This window comes from Embiotoca jacksoni, unplaced genomic scaffold, assembly GCF_022577435.1.
Source record: "Embiotoca jacksoni isolate LCO1_2020_lvr unplaced genomic scaffold, fEmbJac1.0.p SCAF_14, whole genome shotgun sequence".
Taxonomy (NCBI): Eukaryota; Metazoa; Chordata; class Actinopteri; family Embiotocidae; genus Embiotoca; species Embiotoca jacksoni.
In genome coordinates this window covers 12,770,083-12,786,236 of record NW_027185274.1, presented here as the reverse complement: position 1 = coordinate 12,786,236, position 16,154 = coordinate 12,770,083, and the positions used below count along the sequence as shown (strand labels likewise).

The following is a 16,154-nucleotide window of genomic DNA, read 5'->3' as shown; positions in this document are numbered from 1 at the left end:
CTGCTGTTTCAAACTGTGTAATATACAATTCAAGTATATCATAGCTATAAGATGTTTTTTTTACATGTTGGCTTTTTTTCTACGGTCTCTCTGGAGAAGATGGACGTGAAAGAATCACCATTCACTGACCATCATTAGAGATAATGGTCCTCAGTGGATGCTGCCTCGGGTGAAGATGGATTTTTTTTTTTTCCTTTGCCTTTCTCTCTGTTAGAAGCCACACAACTTTGATAGTACCACCTCGTAACGCTCTCTAAAACATGCTATGTGCTTCTTAATACATTAATTCTGCTCTGGGATTTTCGAGCCACTGGTCCTGGATAATGTAATGTTAATCTAGAAACGCAAATTCCCTTTAGTTGATGGTGCTGATCAGAATTAGACACGCAGGTGATGAGGTGGAAAAGGAGCACACAAGCATCACTCAGATTGTATCAAACGCTGTTTCCTTTATTTTATGTGATAAAGCTCTCAGTGCCAGTTTATTTTCATCTCTCCCCATTAAGTCCACTTAATACCATCCGTTAATATCCTGGGCCCGAACTGTAAGATCTGATAGAAATCTTGGCCCTTGGGTCTCAGTGAGTGGAGCGATTAAAACAAAAACATGAATCGTGGAAAAGCTGAGAAACTGGAGAGCTCCAGAGGGCTTTTATCGCTTCTCACTGTGAAAAGACAACTTTGTTTTTGGGAGCCGACATCATGCAGCTTCTTCAGCTTTAACTTAATGCAGCACACACAAACACACAAGTCACTCACACAAGGGCCTGTCTGATGGAGGCATGCACACAAACTATCAAAACAAACAGGGATTGCACACTTCCACATAGACGCACACGTTTGCCGACACACACACACACACGCACGCACACACACACACACACACACACACACACACATTCAGTCCCCGTTCCATGCCTCCATCTAAGTGATTTGTATCCTGCGATCCAAGCTACTCTGCAGGATTGAATAAATCACATCAGGTTGGGAGTGACTCATCATATGTTGACGGGATGCCTAATGTCATTTGAAGGTTAGATGAGCGCGGGATTGGCCTAGCAGCGCCTCGCATGGCACACTTTCACTTTGCGGTGTCATTTTGAGGCTTAATGCAAGCGTGCAGACTCCCTTTCTGTTTCACGCGCACGCGCGCGCACACACACACACACACACACACACACACACACACATCCAAACACATCCAAACAAAACAATCAGAAATACGCTTTGACACACAGTGCCGGCTGACATATTACCCTCTCTGCAAAGCGGGGACCATCAGTTCAACCCCACACACACACAAACCCCTCCGCCTGTTTGTTTTGTTCTTCATGTTCCATTTCCCCTCCACACACCCGTGATCCCTCTTGTCACTGCAGTCATTGTCATGCATGCGTGCCTGAAAAGCTGCCAACACTTCCTGACTGTCGTGCGCACACACACACACACACACACACACACACACACACACACACACACACACACACATATACACACGAATGATAAAACTCCAATAAATAAACTCGTGAACATGCTCACCCACCCAGCAGCCAGTCCCTCACACATACATACAATTGTAACATCTCGGCCTGCTTATCTATCTGACCGTGTGTCTGCCTCCCGGAAATAAACTGTGTAATTTTTGTCTTGTGGTGCTGCTGTCACAAACCGACAACAGCGACACAGGCTGCATTATCCACATTGGGCCCAATACTAGTCCTCATTCAATGACACACCAAACACATTCATTTAAACTCGTCTCTTTTTTTCTCAGTTCATATTAGCTAAAGAGCTGATTGGCAGGTTTGTATGAAAGAGTGATGAGGGGAGTTAGGTTTTACTTCTGAAGCATGGCCAATGCTGTTATTCACTTGTTAATCCCTTTTCTTTCCCAGTCACTGACGTGCTTCCTGCCATTTGTTCTTGGCCAGTTGGGGTTCTGGGCTCGACATGCTCCATGCTTCTAATTATTCCTCCCAACATTGTCAAATGATGAAGTGCTTTATGATTGAATGTGCCACTGAAGAGCAGATGAAATGTAGGCCCGCCTCCCCATCTTGCACAAACAGAGTTTTCAAATTTTCTCTGTCTCTTATTCCAAAAATCTTTTTTCTTTCACTGATTTTGTAGAACCAGCTTCATTTGAGAATAGGCAAAGATAGATAATAGTTGCTATCTATCCTAGTATTTTCATCTCTTGCCAACACCTGCATCCCACAACCCTTCTCTCTTTCTCTGAGTCTTTCACTCTGTCTTTCTGTCTGGATGTGTCTGGCTTTGATAACAATATTGTCGAGGTGATACAGAATTCAATTTCACAAGTTTATTGTTCTGGTAAAATTTATTGTCCCATATCTGTGAATGTGAATGAATGGAGGAAACATTTTTATAAAAAAAATAATAATAATAAAAAAAACACCTCACCCTCCATCTCCTGTGTGCCCTGTGGTACAGAAGATTTACCAACCCCAAAAAAGTCTTGTCAGTCAAACTGCTTTAGAGGGCAGCCACTGTGACTGTGAAAATGATTGGGATTTAATTAATTCCCCTCCACGGCTTATGTAAAGTTCATATTTCCCTGTTTAGACACAGAGTTTGAGAATCAATCAACTGAGTAATAGAAAAGGTAATAGGCTACGTGGACGGTGACAACAGAGAGCCGCATCCAGCCAGAATATAAACTATGTCATTATTATGTCACAACAAGTATGTTTCACCAAATACGGTCTCCTTGCCGCTTATTTGTAATGCAAATATGTCATCTCAACTTGGCTAAGAATTACATATATTGAGGTGGTGCTGCAGAGAGTCATACAGGCACTTACCATAAGCACAAGTGGTCCCCAGACAGAAGGACTCTTGTGGCTGTAATTGATTCACTCCCACTGCAGACATTTATTCTGATGCTTCTGCTTTCACAATTTGAAAGTATTTTCAAGATCATGTTGATCCTCAGGAGGTTGAAGGAAACGTTGGCACGGTTTTTGGCTCTTTAATCCTAAATATTATCCTGATGGAGTTAATGCCAGTCCTATCCATGGCATATGGTCTGATATATAGTGCAGCATACAATCGCACTGCGTTGAGTTTAATTACATTTCTGACAGTGATTGTGTATACATTCCTGAATTTGCTATAGGCTTCACCATGTCCCATTATTGAATAGGAGGCTGCGGCTTTGGAGTGGTCGTATTGACATTGTTTCATTCGCTGAGATAGGGAGAAGCCGCGATTTCTGTGAGCACAAAATGTACATGTGTAAATGTCCTCTTCAGCTTCGTAAACATTGTTCGCTATCAACAATCTCCACGACCTTAGAAACTACAGCAGCTTAAGCTGACCAATTACAGATTCATAGCCATCATAGCTGTGAGGTGTAGTTACATTTTTTAACATGTCTATGTCAGCTATGAACGACCGGACACCCGGATAAGGGGTGTTCCTCGGCCATTGTGGTTTTGATTTAGATGATATTTGATTAAGACCACCGCCTTTCTCCCCCCCTCTGTTTCATCCATTCTCTGCTGTCTCTGCACCATTAGCTATCCAATAAAGCTATTAATACAGGGATCAAGGCCTTAGCCATTCTGTGCTGTGAATTGCTGAGGAGAAAATATCATGTGGGAAGGCATTGACGGTAGAGCTCGCTCGATAAAAAGAGATTAAAATAGATGGACAATATATCCTTGAATTTTAATGTAAAAAAGCTCATGTAATAGGTCCTTTTCCTGGACCTATTACATGAGCTTGATGATGATTATGGATTTCATCATTCACTAGTGAACCAACAAATGTCAAAGCAACAGTTACCTTTATCAGAGCCTGGTAGACCTTACCATCTGTGCAAAAGTCAGAATTTCTAAGACACTGACACACAACATGCTCACATATGCATCTCCAATTACAATATTCATGCTTCCTTGTCATATTTGCATCATGTAGTATGACGAGCTGGGGTGGATCTATTCTATTACCACGTAATGCTGCAGTTTCCTTCTGTAACAGGTAATAGAGAATCATTTTGAAGGGTGAATGCACAGACTTCTGTGACATAGAGTAAAATGGCTCATTGGTGCTTCTAACCAGTTCATTATACACCATATCAGATCGCACGGACAATTAATAATCTCAGTCTCATTCATATCTTAATCATTTATTTATTGATATTGAAGACAATCTACTTTATTAAAACATCATCTGTCTATTGTGGGCTCACATGCCCCGTTAGTTGTGGCAAATAGGCAACTATTGGAGGTGAAAAACATCTGTAACCCCTTTCAGTCATGTTGCGCTATTACTGGTTTTGTCGGGTGCAGTTGGGCCAGCCACACAGATATCTGCTACAGCCACCGTTTCAGTACTGATTGAACTAGCAAATATTTGCAAATAAGCATATTCAATAAATAGTTACCTTAATTAAAATAGAAATTAAAAACAGATACATAGGACATGTAGCTGCTGCCCCCCTCCCCCCCTCCCCTCCTCACACAAGAGGAAACGTCTCCTTAGAGTCTTGTGCTCAGACTTTGCCATTGTCTCACAAAGAGAGAAGAAGACAAATGGATTGACATGCGTATCAGTATTCATGAAGAACATTCATTAATCATTTATAGATCATTTTGAGGGTTAACAGTTTGGGACGTGAGGTCTGTTCATGTGCAAATGATTATAAATTGATTGGGAATTGTGAAGAGAAACTGTGTGATCGTAAGCGCTCTCACATTTAAAAAGCACTAATGGAAACTGAAACCATAGAAAAATGTGGAGGCTTTTGACTGCATTCTGGAGATCGGCACAGTGTGTGTGAGAGACAAGCTCTGACCTGGCATGTTTAGTATATAAGTCAGACCTCATTGCCTTATCGACCCCATACATAACTTTCCAACAGTATTAAAACATCCTCTTGCTTACCATACAATTATTAAACTTGAAGTTTCCCAGTGTCTTTTTATCTTTGCAGATTAGCCAGGCAGGTTGTTTGTGTAAATGAAAGTAAACAATTTAGTGTAGCGCTCCACCACTCAGACTCTTACACTGTGTGTGAGGAGTTCTGGCGTATTGATTACTGTGTGTCAGACCTATTACCAGCACCTCTCCCTCCGAGCCCCATGTCAGGATGACTCAGTGTTGACAATTGTATTACAGCCCGTTATCTTCCAAATCCCAGGGCTTGAATCCCAGTTTACTGTAGGGTCTGCTTTGGAAAGTTGAAATTGCTTGCTGACTTCATACTTTGTCCTTTCTATGCTTCATAACTCTCTTTCTGCCATCATCCTACAATCCCATGTCCACCTTGCTACCACTTTTTATTTCCTCATCGCTTATTTAGTTTCTTACGACCTCTTTCTTCTCTGTCTTTCTATGCCAGCTCTTTTTTTTTTTTCCCCGTCCTCATTTTTTTCTCATTCACCGAGCTCGTACCTGACATGGACTGTATAATAAGCTGGAACCCTGCAAACACAGTCACCGCCAGCTGAGTTTTATTTTACTTTTATCAGCACTTCATGTGAAATTTATCAAAGACTTTACATGTGTGCTTTGTTTGGAGTCCTTCTGTTAACTGAATGTCCGTTATATTTATTAAATAACAGCATCCCTGTGACCTGCACAGATGCTTCTGTGTGTCCATATGCACTATTTAACGCTAATGACCTTGCTAATTGCTAATTAAGTGAGAGAAAGTCAAGTTTTTTTTTTAACTGAGTATTTTACTTCACTTTGTTAGTTATTTTTTTTTGGCTTTAAGTCAACACCAGAAAGGCCATGATGTTACTGGTCAGAAAATTCACTCACCAATTATTTGTAATTATTTTTAAAAGATTAATTAAAAAGTGTGTATGTGCATATGTGTTTAAACCCATATGTCCTCAAATGTGCCCAGTGTATTGTAGCACATTTAACGCCGAGGAGAAAGTAATTAGTGATATGTAGAGCAAATATGTCCCTCTCTCTGCTGTTTTAATCAGCCTGATGAAGCTTTTATTTTGATGAAACACGTAACTGTTATTGTATTCAGATTATCGTTCGGCCCAGGCAAAGAAATCCAGACGGAGAGTTCAATACCCAATTAAACTGAACTGATTGCTGAACTGATCGTGTCCAGTTGGTATCAGTGAGGGACAGTCAAACAGTTATTTGTCTCTCTACAGTGTAATGTTGTATAGAGGCAGGTGAAGTTTGTTATCGGATCATTAGAAATGTTTGGACACTTACACATCTATTCACTTTGCGTTAGGTTAATGAAGATGCATCTTTAACCGACTCTTACTAAGATTAAGAGCTGCAGATGATTTGGGCATTTAACTCAATTTATCTGCTATTGCCATCACAATATGAATCTGACTTCCTAAACCAGATGGCTTCATTTCATTTTCAGTTGTTTGAAGTGCCTGTGTATTCTGTATGCTTAACTGATTTCATTCCCATTGCCCCGCTGATCCAATTAAAGTGGTGGCAGATTTGGCTCCATGTTTGACTGGGCTGGGAGTAACACATGGAATTCATAGGAAAATATTCACACTTACATTCACTTCAAAACACAATGAGGAAACTAAAGAAGAGCTCACTAACACAGTAAACCAAGTAAATCAAAAGCATTCATAAAAAAGCACTAAGAAGGAGTCACATTGTTGGCTACTGAGGACAGAAAGCAGCTATAGTGGATTAGCTAGCCTACATTAAAGCCGAGGAATACTATGTAATATGACGAAGCAGAAAATCATGTTGAAAACAGAAACAAAATGCTTATTTGAGATGAAATCTGAGAGACAACTAAGTTGTTCGAGTTTGTCTTGATCGGAGAGCACCAAATTCTGGGAGCCGCTTTCCCTTTGCGTCTCCTTTACACCAAATTTTAATTTACCTTTAAAACAAAAAACAAAAAGGAAATGTGTGATTTTAAATTCTACTAAATGATGTGGAAGAAATGTCAACATGACATTGTATTTTGCTGTGTTGCTTTCCTGCTGTGGCCTCTCTGACACAGAGATGTCCAGGCTCAGAGCTGAGGGGTCACATGGTCTTGATGAGAAACACACAGGTGATCGATGTGCAGCACTCCGGGCTTCACTGAGACGAGCCGAGTTCAGATGGAGTCTCATCTCCATTAGCTGCTGCTCTCCTCCTGTATTTTATTTTTTCCTTTGTCGGTATTTTTGCCACCTACTGCCGTCTCTGCAGCCTCAGAGACCCAGGGACCATCTCTGCTTTCCCTTGAAAAATGATCTGGTCTTTAGTTTTGCAATTAAAGAAGCATTCGTAAGTAATCTAAAACTATTCTTTTTACTTTGAAGGTCTGTCTGTTTTAAATTTAATTTCCTTTTTGTGCTTTCAGCTGTTTTGTGCCTTCATGCAATTCTGCTGTGATTTAAATGAATAGCTTGCTGGAAAAGATGGACTGTTTCAGATTCCAAACATATGCTAGTGTCTGCAATATTCATGGTGGTTTTGGCCTCCATCCGCCTCAGGATTATTCTGGGTTTAAGGTCTCTGCCTCACAAATAGGCTGTTACTGTTGCAGGTCAGACATAATTCTATGAATAATGGAATAAAATTGCTCATTTGTTTCCGACACTGCAGGAATGCTGCCAAATTGTTGTGATGTATGTGGCTATTAAATACTTAAAAACAAAGCTAATGTATCAACCCCAGCTTTCTGCACTAAGATATATGGTGTGTTAATTTCGCGGCCATCTCACTGGGAATTCAAGTAGCCGGCCACTAGAAATGATGTAAGTGACAGGTTAGGGTACAGTTCACGCACATACAGCACCGTGAAGTATCCACACAGCAACGGTGGGATGTTTTGTAAGTAATTGACACAGCTGTAATTTTAGTTTTTGTGTCCAGCTGCAGTAGACTAGTGACTTGAATTTCGTGAGCAGAAAATCCATTAAATCATTTATCCAATTTTGCTATTAAATCCCAGGTTCATAACAAGTCTGTAAGCATGACATTTGGTAATGCTCCCTCCTTCTCTCCTCCTCCTCTCCTCCCATCCCACGCTCACTGAGAACATTGTAATTAAGAGGCTGCAGGAGGCTTTAGAGCTCAGCCTGAATTTACGTGGCAATTGATACAAGCATGAAATGACTTATTGCCAAAAACACTGCATGAACATTCAAGCCATTAGAGAATAATCAGGATGCCTCTAGAAACGGATTGTATTCCAGAGTAAAGACTGGACTCAAGCCTAAAGGTTTGAGCTTGTTATACCCTTTCCCTAGTGTGACAGGAGGGACGTCATTAATAAGTACTTTATCATTATGAAAATCAATATATAATTTACAGAAATGTTACTCAATCATAGGCCACTGAAGTCTGTCTGTTCTTTCACAGTGCTGCCACACTAGATAAGAAATGGAGATAATATTTATTTATTTTTCTAATTGTCAATGATGATTATCACCACTGACAGCTCTGTCTTTATCTGAGGCACAGAAAATACAGACTTTGGCACATGAGGTTACAGCAACCTCGGGGAAATCACATTTTCTCCGTAAAGCTGTACACATCAACATTTCTATATTAACGATTGAGCAAATGACCACAATTATGAAACAGCTGATTTGCAAGGACAAACCCAGAAGATTGATTACCCAACTCTGCTGCTTCCCTCTAGCCAGCGAAGACTATTGCTCACAGCTTCAGTATTCACTGTGATTATAGTCTGGAAATCCTGTCCACATTAAGGTTTGCTCAGCCTCTCTGAGGGGCGGACCAATCAGCGACCACTGGGGGTAATTTTTTTCAAAAAAGCGGCAGCGGTGGTAGTGGTAGTTTGGCGCACCTTATACAGTATATGTTGGTCAATGCTGATTTGTTAAATCGAGATCTACGCCCTTTAGGATGCAACAAGTGAAAAGGGTCCTCACTGGAATGTCACCAAACCCTTATATTCACGCAATGAATTTGGGTCTGGAAACACCAGACTAGCTGCCTTCAGCTCAACTAACATTTTTAGCAATTTTAAGCTCAATGTTTTGATTTTACTGCCTGTTAGTTTCAGTCTCTTCAAACATCATCCTTGCTTCCTACAGTGGTGAATCCTCTGCCCTGCCCAACACCAACTGGCAGACCAGCAAAGCTAGCTGGTGAACATATAGCGTAACAACAACAAAAACAAATATATACCTCAGAAATTAGTGGAGACCGAACAAAGCTTGAAATATAGTGAAAGCTTGCCTGACATTAATCAGCTTGTCCCATTCATGACTAATTCTGTTTGCACCTCAACTGCCGAATGTGTAACTAGTCAATTGTTTGCTGACACATTTTGCACAACAACTCTGTAAGGTGTTAATATTTCTGTTATGTTTGCAGCTTGTTGCACTGCAAATGGCCAAATGGCCAAAAATGGCTCCCAAATGGCCAAAAGATAATTGTTATTGCTTGGACTGTATTCCTGCTGATGATGGAAGATGATAGTAAATACACAGAACATTTCATTTACGTGTTCCTCAGTCCATTATACTCATGTAATTTGTGCAGAAGCTCACGAGTCATTGATTGTGCAACTGCGAGTCATTGTTCTGACTCATTTGACATTATCGGACTGTTCCTTTACTCTGCCATTGACCGTTTGTTCTCAACTCCATTAATTTTAATATCACTTCTAACAGTTTTTCTTTTCAGAAGTTTTTCAAACAGACAAAATGTTCAGATGACTCCAACTCATTGAAATGCTGAAACTTTTCAGATTCACAATCTGAATAAAAGTGACAGTGTGAAGAGGCACTCACTCCTTAACATTCCCTGCACAGTATGCATACATATAACCAAAATCCCTGTCCAGTCAAACTTGCATTTGAAAGGTTTATGTAACCTGATTCCTGATTCAGTGGATGACCATGGTCCCTATAAAGAATCATGATAATCTGAGCATGTTTTATCCTGTATGAGGAGATGAGATCAATTTGAATGGAGCTGACGAGAGCAATGCTTTTAAAGTTGTTTTGGCTTCCTTTTGTATTGGTTCAGAATGGGAGCTTTACAGAGCTTTCACCACTGCAAAGAAAAAATGTTTGTGGACGCTTAAGGAGTGTGTAGGTGGAGGACGGCGGAGGGTTCATGAGAGGGTTTCCTACTATCAGCAGCATCCGTCCTCCTGAGTTCTCAGAATCTACTGCTCAAGCTGACTACTTTGTTACCAAGTGGTCATAGATTTGCACATTTCTGTAGGTGAGCGCCTCGTGTGCGATTGTATAAGTGGCGCATCATGTGAAAAGTGAAAAGAGTGGAAAATCACTGAAAGCTCTCAAAGATATACAGATCCATCTAAAAGGATGAAAGAGACATCGAGAGCATAGATGAGGATCTGGAAATATAGACTAGATAAGACAGAAGCTTCCAGATCGTGAAGTTTTCAGAGGGAAAAGGGCAGAATTGAGGAGAGGTGAAGCAACAGTTTTCGGCTGGTTGGCTCGGGTCCCGACTACTGATTGATCTCTAGGTGACAGCCTGTGTCGGGGGCGCTCGGCCAGGCTGTCATTCCCCAGCGCTCTCCCACCCTCGCAACCCCTCTCATCTTCACTCTGTCACTCTCTCTCTCTCCTCCCGCTGCTTTAAGCTCTCACTTGTGCGAGCTGATCTCTCACCTTCTTCCCTCTCCATCGATTCAACTTCTCGTGCTCTCACTCTTTCTGTCTCTCTATACTCCTCATCATCATTCGGTTCCTCAGCCCTTTTCACCTCTTCAGTGGTGACAGTTGGTTTCTCTTCTGCTGTCTTCTACCCTCCAACTCTGCCTTTTTGTCCCCCCGCTGCTGGGAACCAACTGTCCTTTACGAAGCACCCTCCATTTCACACGATCTATTTACTGTGCAAGAGTTGCTCATGTGCAATCTGTGTTTGTGTTCAACCGTGTGTGTGTGTGTGTGTGTGTGTGTGTGTGTGTGTGTGTGTGTGTGTGTGTGTGTGTGTGTGTGTGTGTCAGTCAGTCAGTCAGTCAGTCAGTGTCTGTGCCCTGAAAGCCCTCAAACGCAGCACATTAGATTTCTTCAGACATAGCCTTAGGATATTTTTGTGACCTTGGTCTTCAGCGAGTATGTGCATGTGTTGCTCAATTATAGGGATTTCATTTTCCTGTGTGGACTCTACAGTTTGTGTTTGTGCATGTGCTTACGTGTATATGCACATGCATATATACAGGCACCCTTGAGGGGCATGCTTAATGATGGGCTCATTTGCTCAGCTCTGACTCTAATGATCTATTAAAGTACACTTAGCCAGTAATTATATGGACAGTCCCAAAAGGCTTATGAAGCCCCAAAAGGGATCGCTAAAGATAAAAGGCTATAGAAAAGCTGATGTATTTAATGTCATGCACAGGAATCAGTAATGCTACAGCTTTAAACTTTGTTTTAAGTTTATAATCATATTAAAGAGTAAATAAATAAAGAATCTTGTTAAAGAAGATTTTTCTGCTGTGATCACATCGGTGGTTAAACTTGAGATAGGGATTCAAAATTCCTCAAGCTTTCCTGAGGAACATGTAATCCCTGGTTTAGCTCTCTTCATTCCCTTCTAGATTTACACAATTGTATATTCACTTCCTGAGCTCCAATTAGATACACTTTTTAAATTGTCTGTTTTCAAAAGTTCAAAACAAATTTGAGAGAGCAAGGCTATTCATTTCACATTACATTTTTGAAATTTGATAGCCATAAAGACCAAACTGGCTTTTCTCTAAAAAGGCCATTCAACCAATATTCAAGTTACTAACAGAATTGTCCTCTGAAGTTCAAGAGCAGCTAGCAGCTCTTTAAACATCAGTGAGACTAATTAGGCATGTACTGTATATTCTTTATGGCTTTGCGCTGGTGACAGCCGGGGCCGGAGGCATTATGTTTCAATTTCTTCCGTGATGACGTATCTAATTTGCGTGAACACGATATCTCAAGAACGCCTTGAGAGAATTTCTTCCAATGTGCCACAAACTTTGGTGGTTGACTTTGGTGATTGAATAGACTGAATAGATTTACCCCACTGAAGATGTGTGTGAATCAGAATTTAAATTTGTAGCTTTTTTTGCAGCAAAATCCGTATTTGAAGATAAACAGATATGACTTTATTAATGGCAATTTAGTCGTCACGGCAGCATAGAAACACAGTTAGGAAAAAAGAAAAAGGTGCACACAATAAGAAAAAATTACAAATACGTATACAATAAATAAGATATGGTAGATACAAATATTTTTGTAGAAAAATAAGACCAATGAATAAATACACACACACACACACACACACACACACACACACACACACACACACAGAAAGTATATACACAATAAATAAATAAATGCAAAATAATTAAATAAGTTTACTGTCATTCCTGTAATGAATCACCTTATTGGCAAATTCCTTCAACATCTTTCGAGACAGTTTCGAGACTGCTCCTGTTGTACGTGGACACAACGTGGCACCTTAGTGCATGGAGCGGTGTGTGCACGGAGCACTGGGAAGCAATGACCTTGAGTACGTTTTCCACTCGTCACTTGATCAACATCAGCCACTGAGTTATACATGTTTTTGTGAGGTGGTGTGGACCCATCTGAGATTGAAATTTTGTGTCAAACTGAGCAATGAGACCCTTAAAATGCTTCAGAAAGCCAACAGCAAAGTAAACAAGGGGTTTTGAGTGTCATTTGCATTTCAAGAGGGGCAGAACGTCACTCTCCAAGACAGAAAAAGGCGCATTAAGTCAGTAGTGCAACCAGGTTGGTTTTCTTCGACATTCACGGGGTTGTACTCTGTGAATTTGTCCCCCAGAGTCAGATTGTCAACGCCGAGTTCTACGTTCTACGTTGTCACAAAGACTACAGCTTCCCCCTGCTTTGTGAACATCACAATCCTGCACACAGTTTGCACGCAGCAGAAGCCGTCTCTGAACCTTTTGATTGTCCACTGTGTATGACTCTGGACAAACATGGATGTAAACTGCAACCTGCGTACATGTGAGGAAGTAATTGCAGTTTAAATGTTTTACACTCTGCAACTTGGAAACCATATTGGAGCGGAGAAATAATGATCCAATCAGCCTGGATTTGAACAGATCAAATTTACTCACGAATCTAGCTTCGGCTTCCGTGTCAACAACAGCAGTCAACAAAACGTACAGATTATGCTACTCCTTATCAAACACTTGACTATAAACTACAGCCATCAGCACTCCCTCTCTGCTGCTGCTCCACCTTCACCATGCATTTGTTTTTTTTGTTTTTTTCTTGCATGTCAAAGTTTATTCAGCTGGAATTCGAGCAATCTGAAAAAGAGTCAATTCAAAACTTGTTCATTGTAGAAATGAATTGGCAATAAATCCGATGACTGCCTCTTTAGTCGGAGGACACCAGCAGCACGTAAATCTGGAGCAGGTGTTCTCATTATAAAATCTGATCACACACTTCAACCACTTCAATATAAGATGGATCTGCAAGCTTTGCACATTTTGAATGACACAAAAAATGTATCTTTGTGGTGAGCTACTATTTGCATTAATCTTCTCCTTTTAGAAACTGGTATTGATTCTTCTCCCGGTCTATTTGGAAATTATCTACTGCTTTTAAAGAGGAGTGTTCAGATACATCAAACGCATTCCTGTTGATGAGTCTGCCCTGCTGCCCCGGACAGATATCATTCTTGTGTTGCATTCATACCTTTTACATCTCTGACAGTCTTCCTGAGCCCTGTGTAGACTTCCTCCACACTTACATGGAATATATTTATTTACAGTTTAACAGAGTTTAATACTGTTGCTTGTTTTTAACAAGCCTCAGGAATACCCTGCTCTACGCCAACATAACAAAACATTTGCGATTTCCAGGTTTCTGGGAGGTTGGCACTGGGGATAATAGTTCTCCCACACAAAGTCGATATCCACTGCTTCTTCCGGCTCTGCTTTACTCCGAGTCTGTATCAGTGCAGTCACCCACAGCTGTCCTCACAGTGGAATGAGTCATGCTAGGTCTTCTCTTGCTTTGAGAGCTTTTTCTACCTACCTGCTTTATCAGTTATTTAATTCACTGACCTATTCACTCTTTTTGTCTGAGCATCCATTATCTGATTTGCCTAATCCCCTCATCCATTTTCCTCTCAGATAAAAAGAAAATTTTTCTGTTTTTAATTTTTTCATTTTTTTGTTGTTCCCTCCCTCAGACTCTGTAAGCTTTGATATCTCCAGGAGCTCGTCAGGGGTTGTCTTTGTCTGACGAAAATACGTTTTATTTATTTATTTATTTATTTTTTGGTAAGATTTTGCCCCCGTCCTTAAGGCTGATACCACACCTGAGCTAGGTTACTGCATGGCAAGATTCATCACTTTGATCTTTGTTTTTGATTAAAATAAAATTATTATCCCACCAAGTTTGGTACCATGCATTTACATTCATACTGTATCTCGGTCTTTCCATTGTTACCCACACCACATGCCCATGCCAATTTGTTCTCAGTATCACCTGCCACCTCTTTTTCCCGCTCACCATCCCCTCTTATCTTCAGAGCTTGGCCTTGGTGTCAGGCAAGTAGATAGCTGGACTGGGCTTGGTCTGGCTGTCATAAACTGGAGGGCACAAAGGGGTGGCAGGTGAAGGCTGCCACCTGAGGGGGAACTGGGTTCTGACACTTCTATTAACCTTCGGGAGATGTCCATCCCAAGTTACACCCCCACCTCCTCTTTTTCCTGCTCATCCTCATCTCTATCTCACCCTGTCCCCTGTCTGCTACTCCCCAGGCAGAGGAAAAGCATCTTGTCCCTCGGGCAAAAGAGCCAGATAACAAATTACTTTTATTTCTCTCTCGTCCCAACATGGCAATTTTCAATATGCCATGAATTTCTGTTTGAGTTATCTAGTGGTCTCATTGTGTCTCTCTAATTCCAGCCCATTAACTTTGCAATTGAGTATTCATACACTGACCTATGCATCAGGAAATGCATCTAGCCAGTGCAAAATGCATGATTTTGGGCAGGAATGCATGGCCAAATTGTTGGAATGAACAAACGGCTGCAGCTTTCTCATGTCAATCAACCGGAATAATGGAAGTTAATGAAAAGTGACAGAGTAAATCGGATGTAAACGTGTATGGTGAACATATGCCCTTTTTACCTTGACAATAATTCAATATGTCATTAGTTTTAATTTAAACAGATTATTGTAGATCGTGACAGAATATGACACCTCCCAATTTTAAGTGAGCTCCATTGTATAATAATCCAATCATCCCCTTCTGTCTATGTGTCTGTCTCCCTCTCATTTTTCCTTACAGGAATTCTCTTTATTACGACTGGACGATGTGGTGGACTCACGAGTCAACATAGTCGGTTTTTCAGTGTTCAACAAAACTCATCCCTTCTTCCAGGACTTTGTGCTAAGCCTCAACCGCTCCTGGCAAGAGAACTGTGACCACGCACCCTTCGCTGGCACCCCAGTGAGTACATACAACACAAATACATGATCTCACATGGTGTTAAGACCAAAGTTACCCATGTAAGAATAATGGATGAGCTTTCTTTAGCTATTTCCTTACCATGTCCAAACAGCACCTTCTTCGGCATGACTCTAAATTATTGCAGCGCACTTCTGTATCGCAAACTCACCAACCAAAACACTGAAGTCAAACACAAAACTGTCTGTGAAATATACGGGAGTGACATTTATCCAGTTAACTGCTATAATTCTGGGTGTTGCTGTAGGCAGTTGTTGTTTCCCAGACAGCTCATTAGTAGCGTTTGGCACCTTTCTTATTACATGTATAATGGTATCTTCCTCATTAAATTTGCTGCAGAGGAGGTGCAGCAAAAGATCCAGTTAACTTCATAGCAACCCCTTTAAATCATCCACTGTTCTCATCTAAACTTTATCTGTAGCTCAACATTTAATATACTGTGCACTGCAGGTTTGAACGAGTCACTTCAAAACAGTGTTGAATCACAAAGCTACTGTTTACAGATGTATAACTGAACACGGATGCAGGTTTGTATTGTAAGATATTTGAATAAGGAGATCTGGTAGTATTAAATATTAAATCGCATGTTGTATTATCAGAACCCTCTCATACCTATTTTATGAATCTTATCCGAGTTGTTTACCTCAGATTCACGAAATAAAATGCGTTAAATGACCTACATAAACTTTATGAGTGCTCCCTGTTTGTAAATTCTC

At 40.8% G+C, this 16,154-nt stretch overlaps 1 protein-coding gene across 2 annotated transcripts in view; it reads left to right on the top strand.

The window, feature by feature from the left end:
• The window catches only part of grik4 (glutamate receptor, ionotropic, kainate 4), a 272,058-nt gene that overhangs the window by 201,819 nt on the left and 54,085 nt on the right, over positions 1–16,154 (top strand). For both annotated transcript variants that reach the window (XM_069148046.1, XM_069148047.1), the window contains one exon: positions 15,259–15,420. In XM_069148046.1, the coding sequence (XP_069004147.1) occupies positions 15,259–15,420 (162 nt within the window). The remainder of the gene's footprint in view (positions 1–15,258; positions 15,421–16,154) is intronic.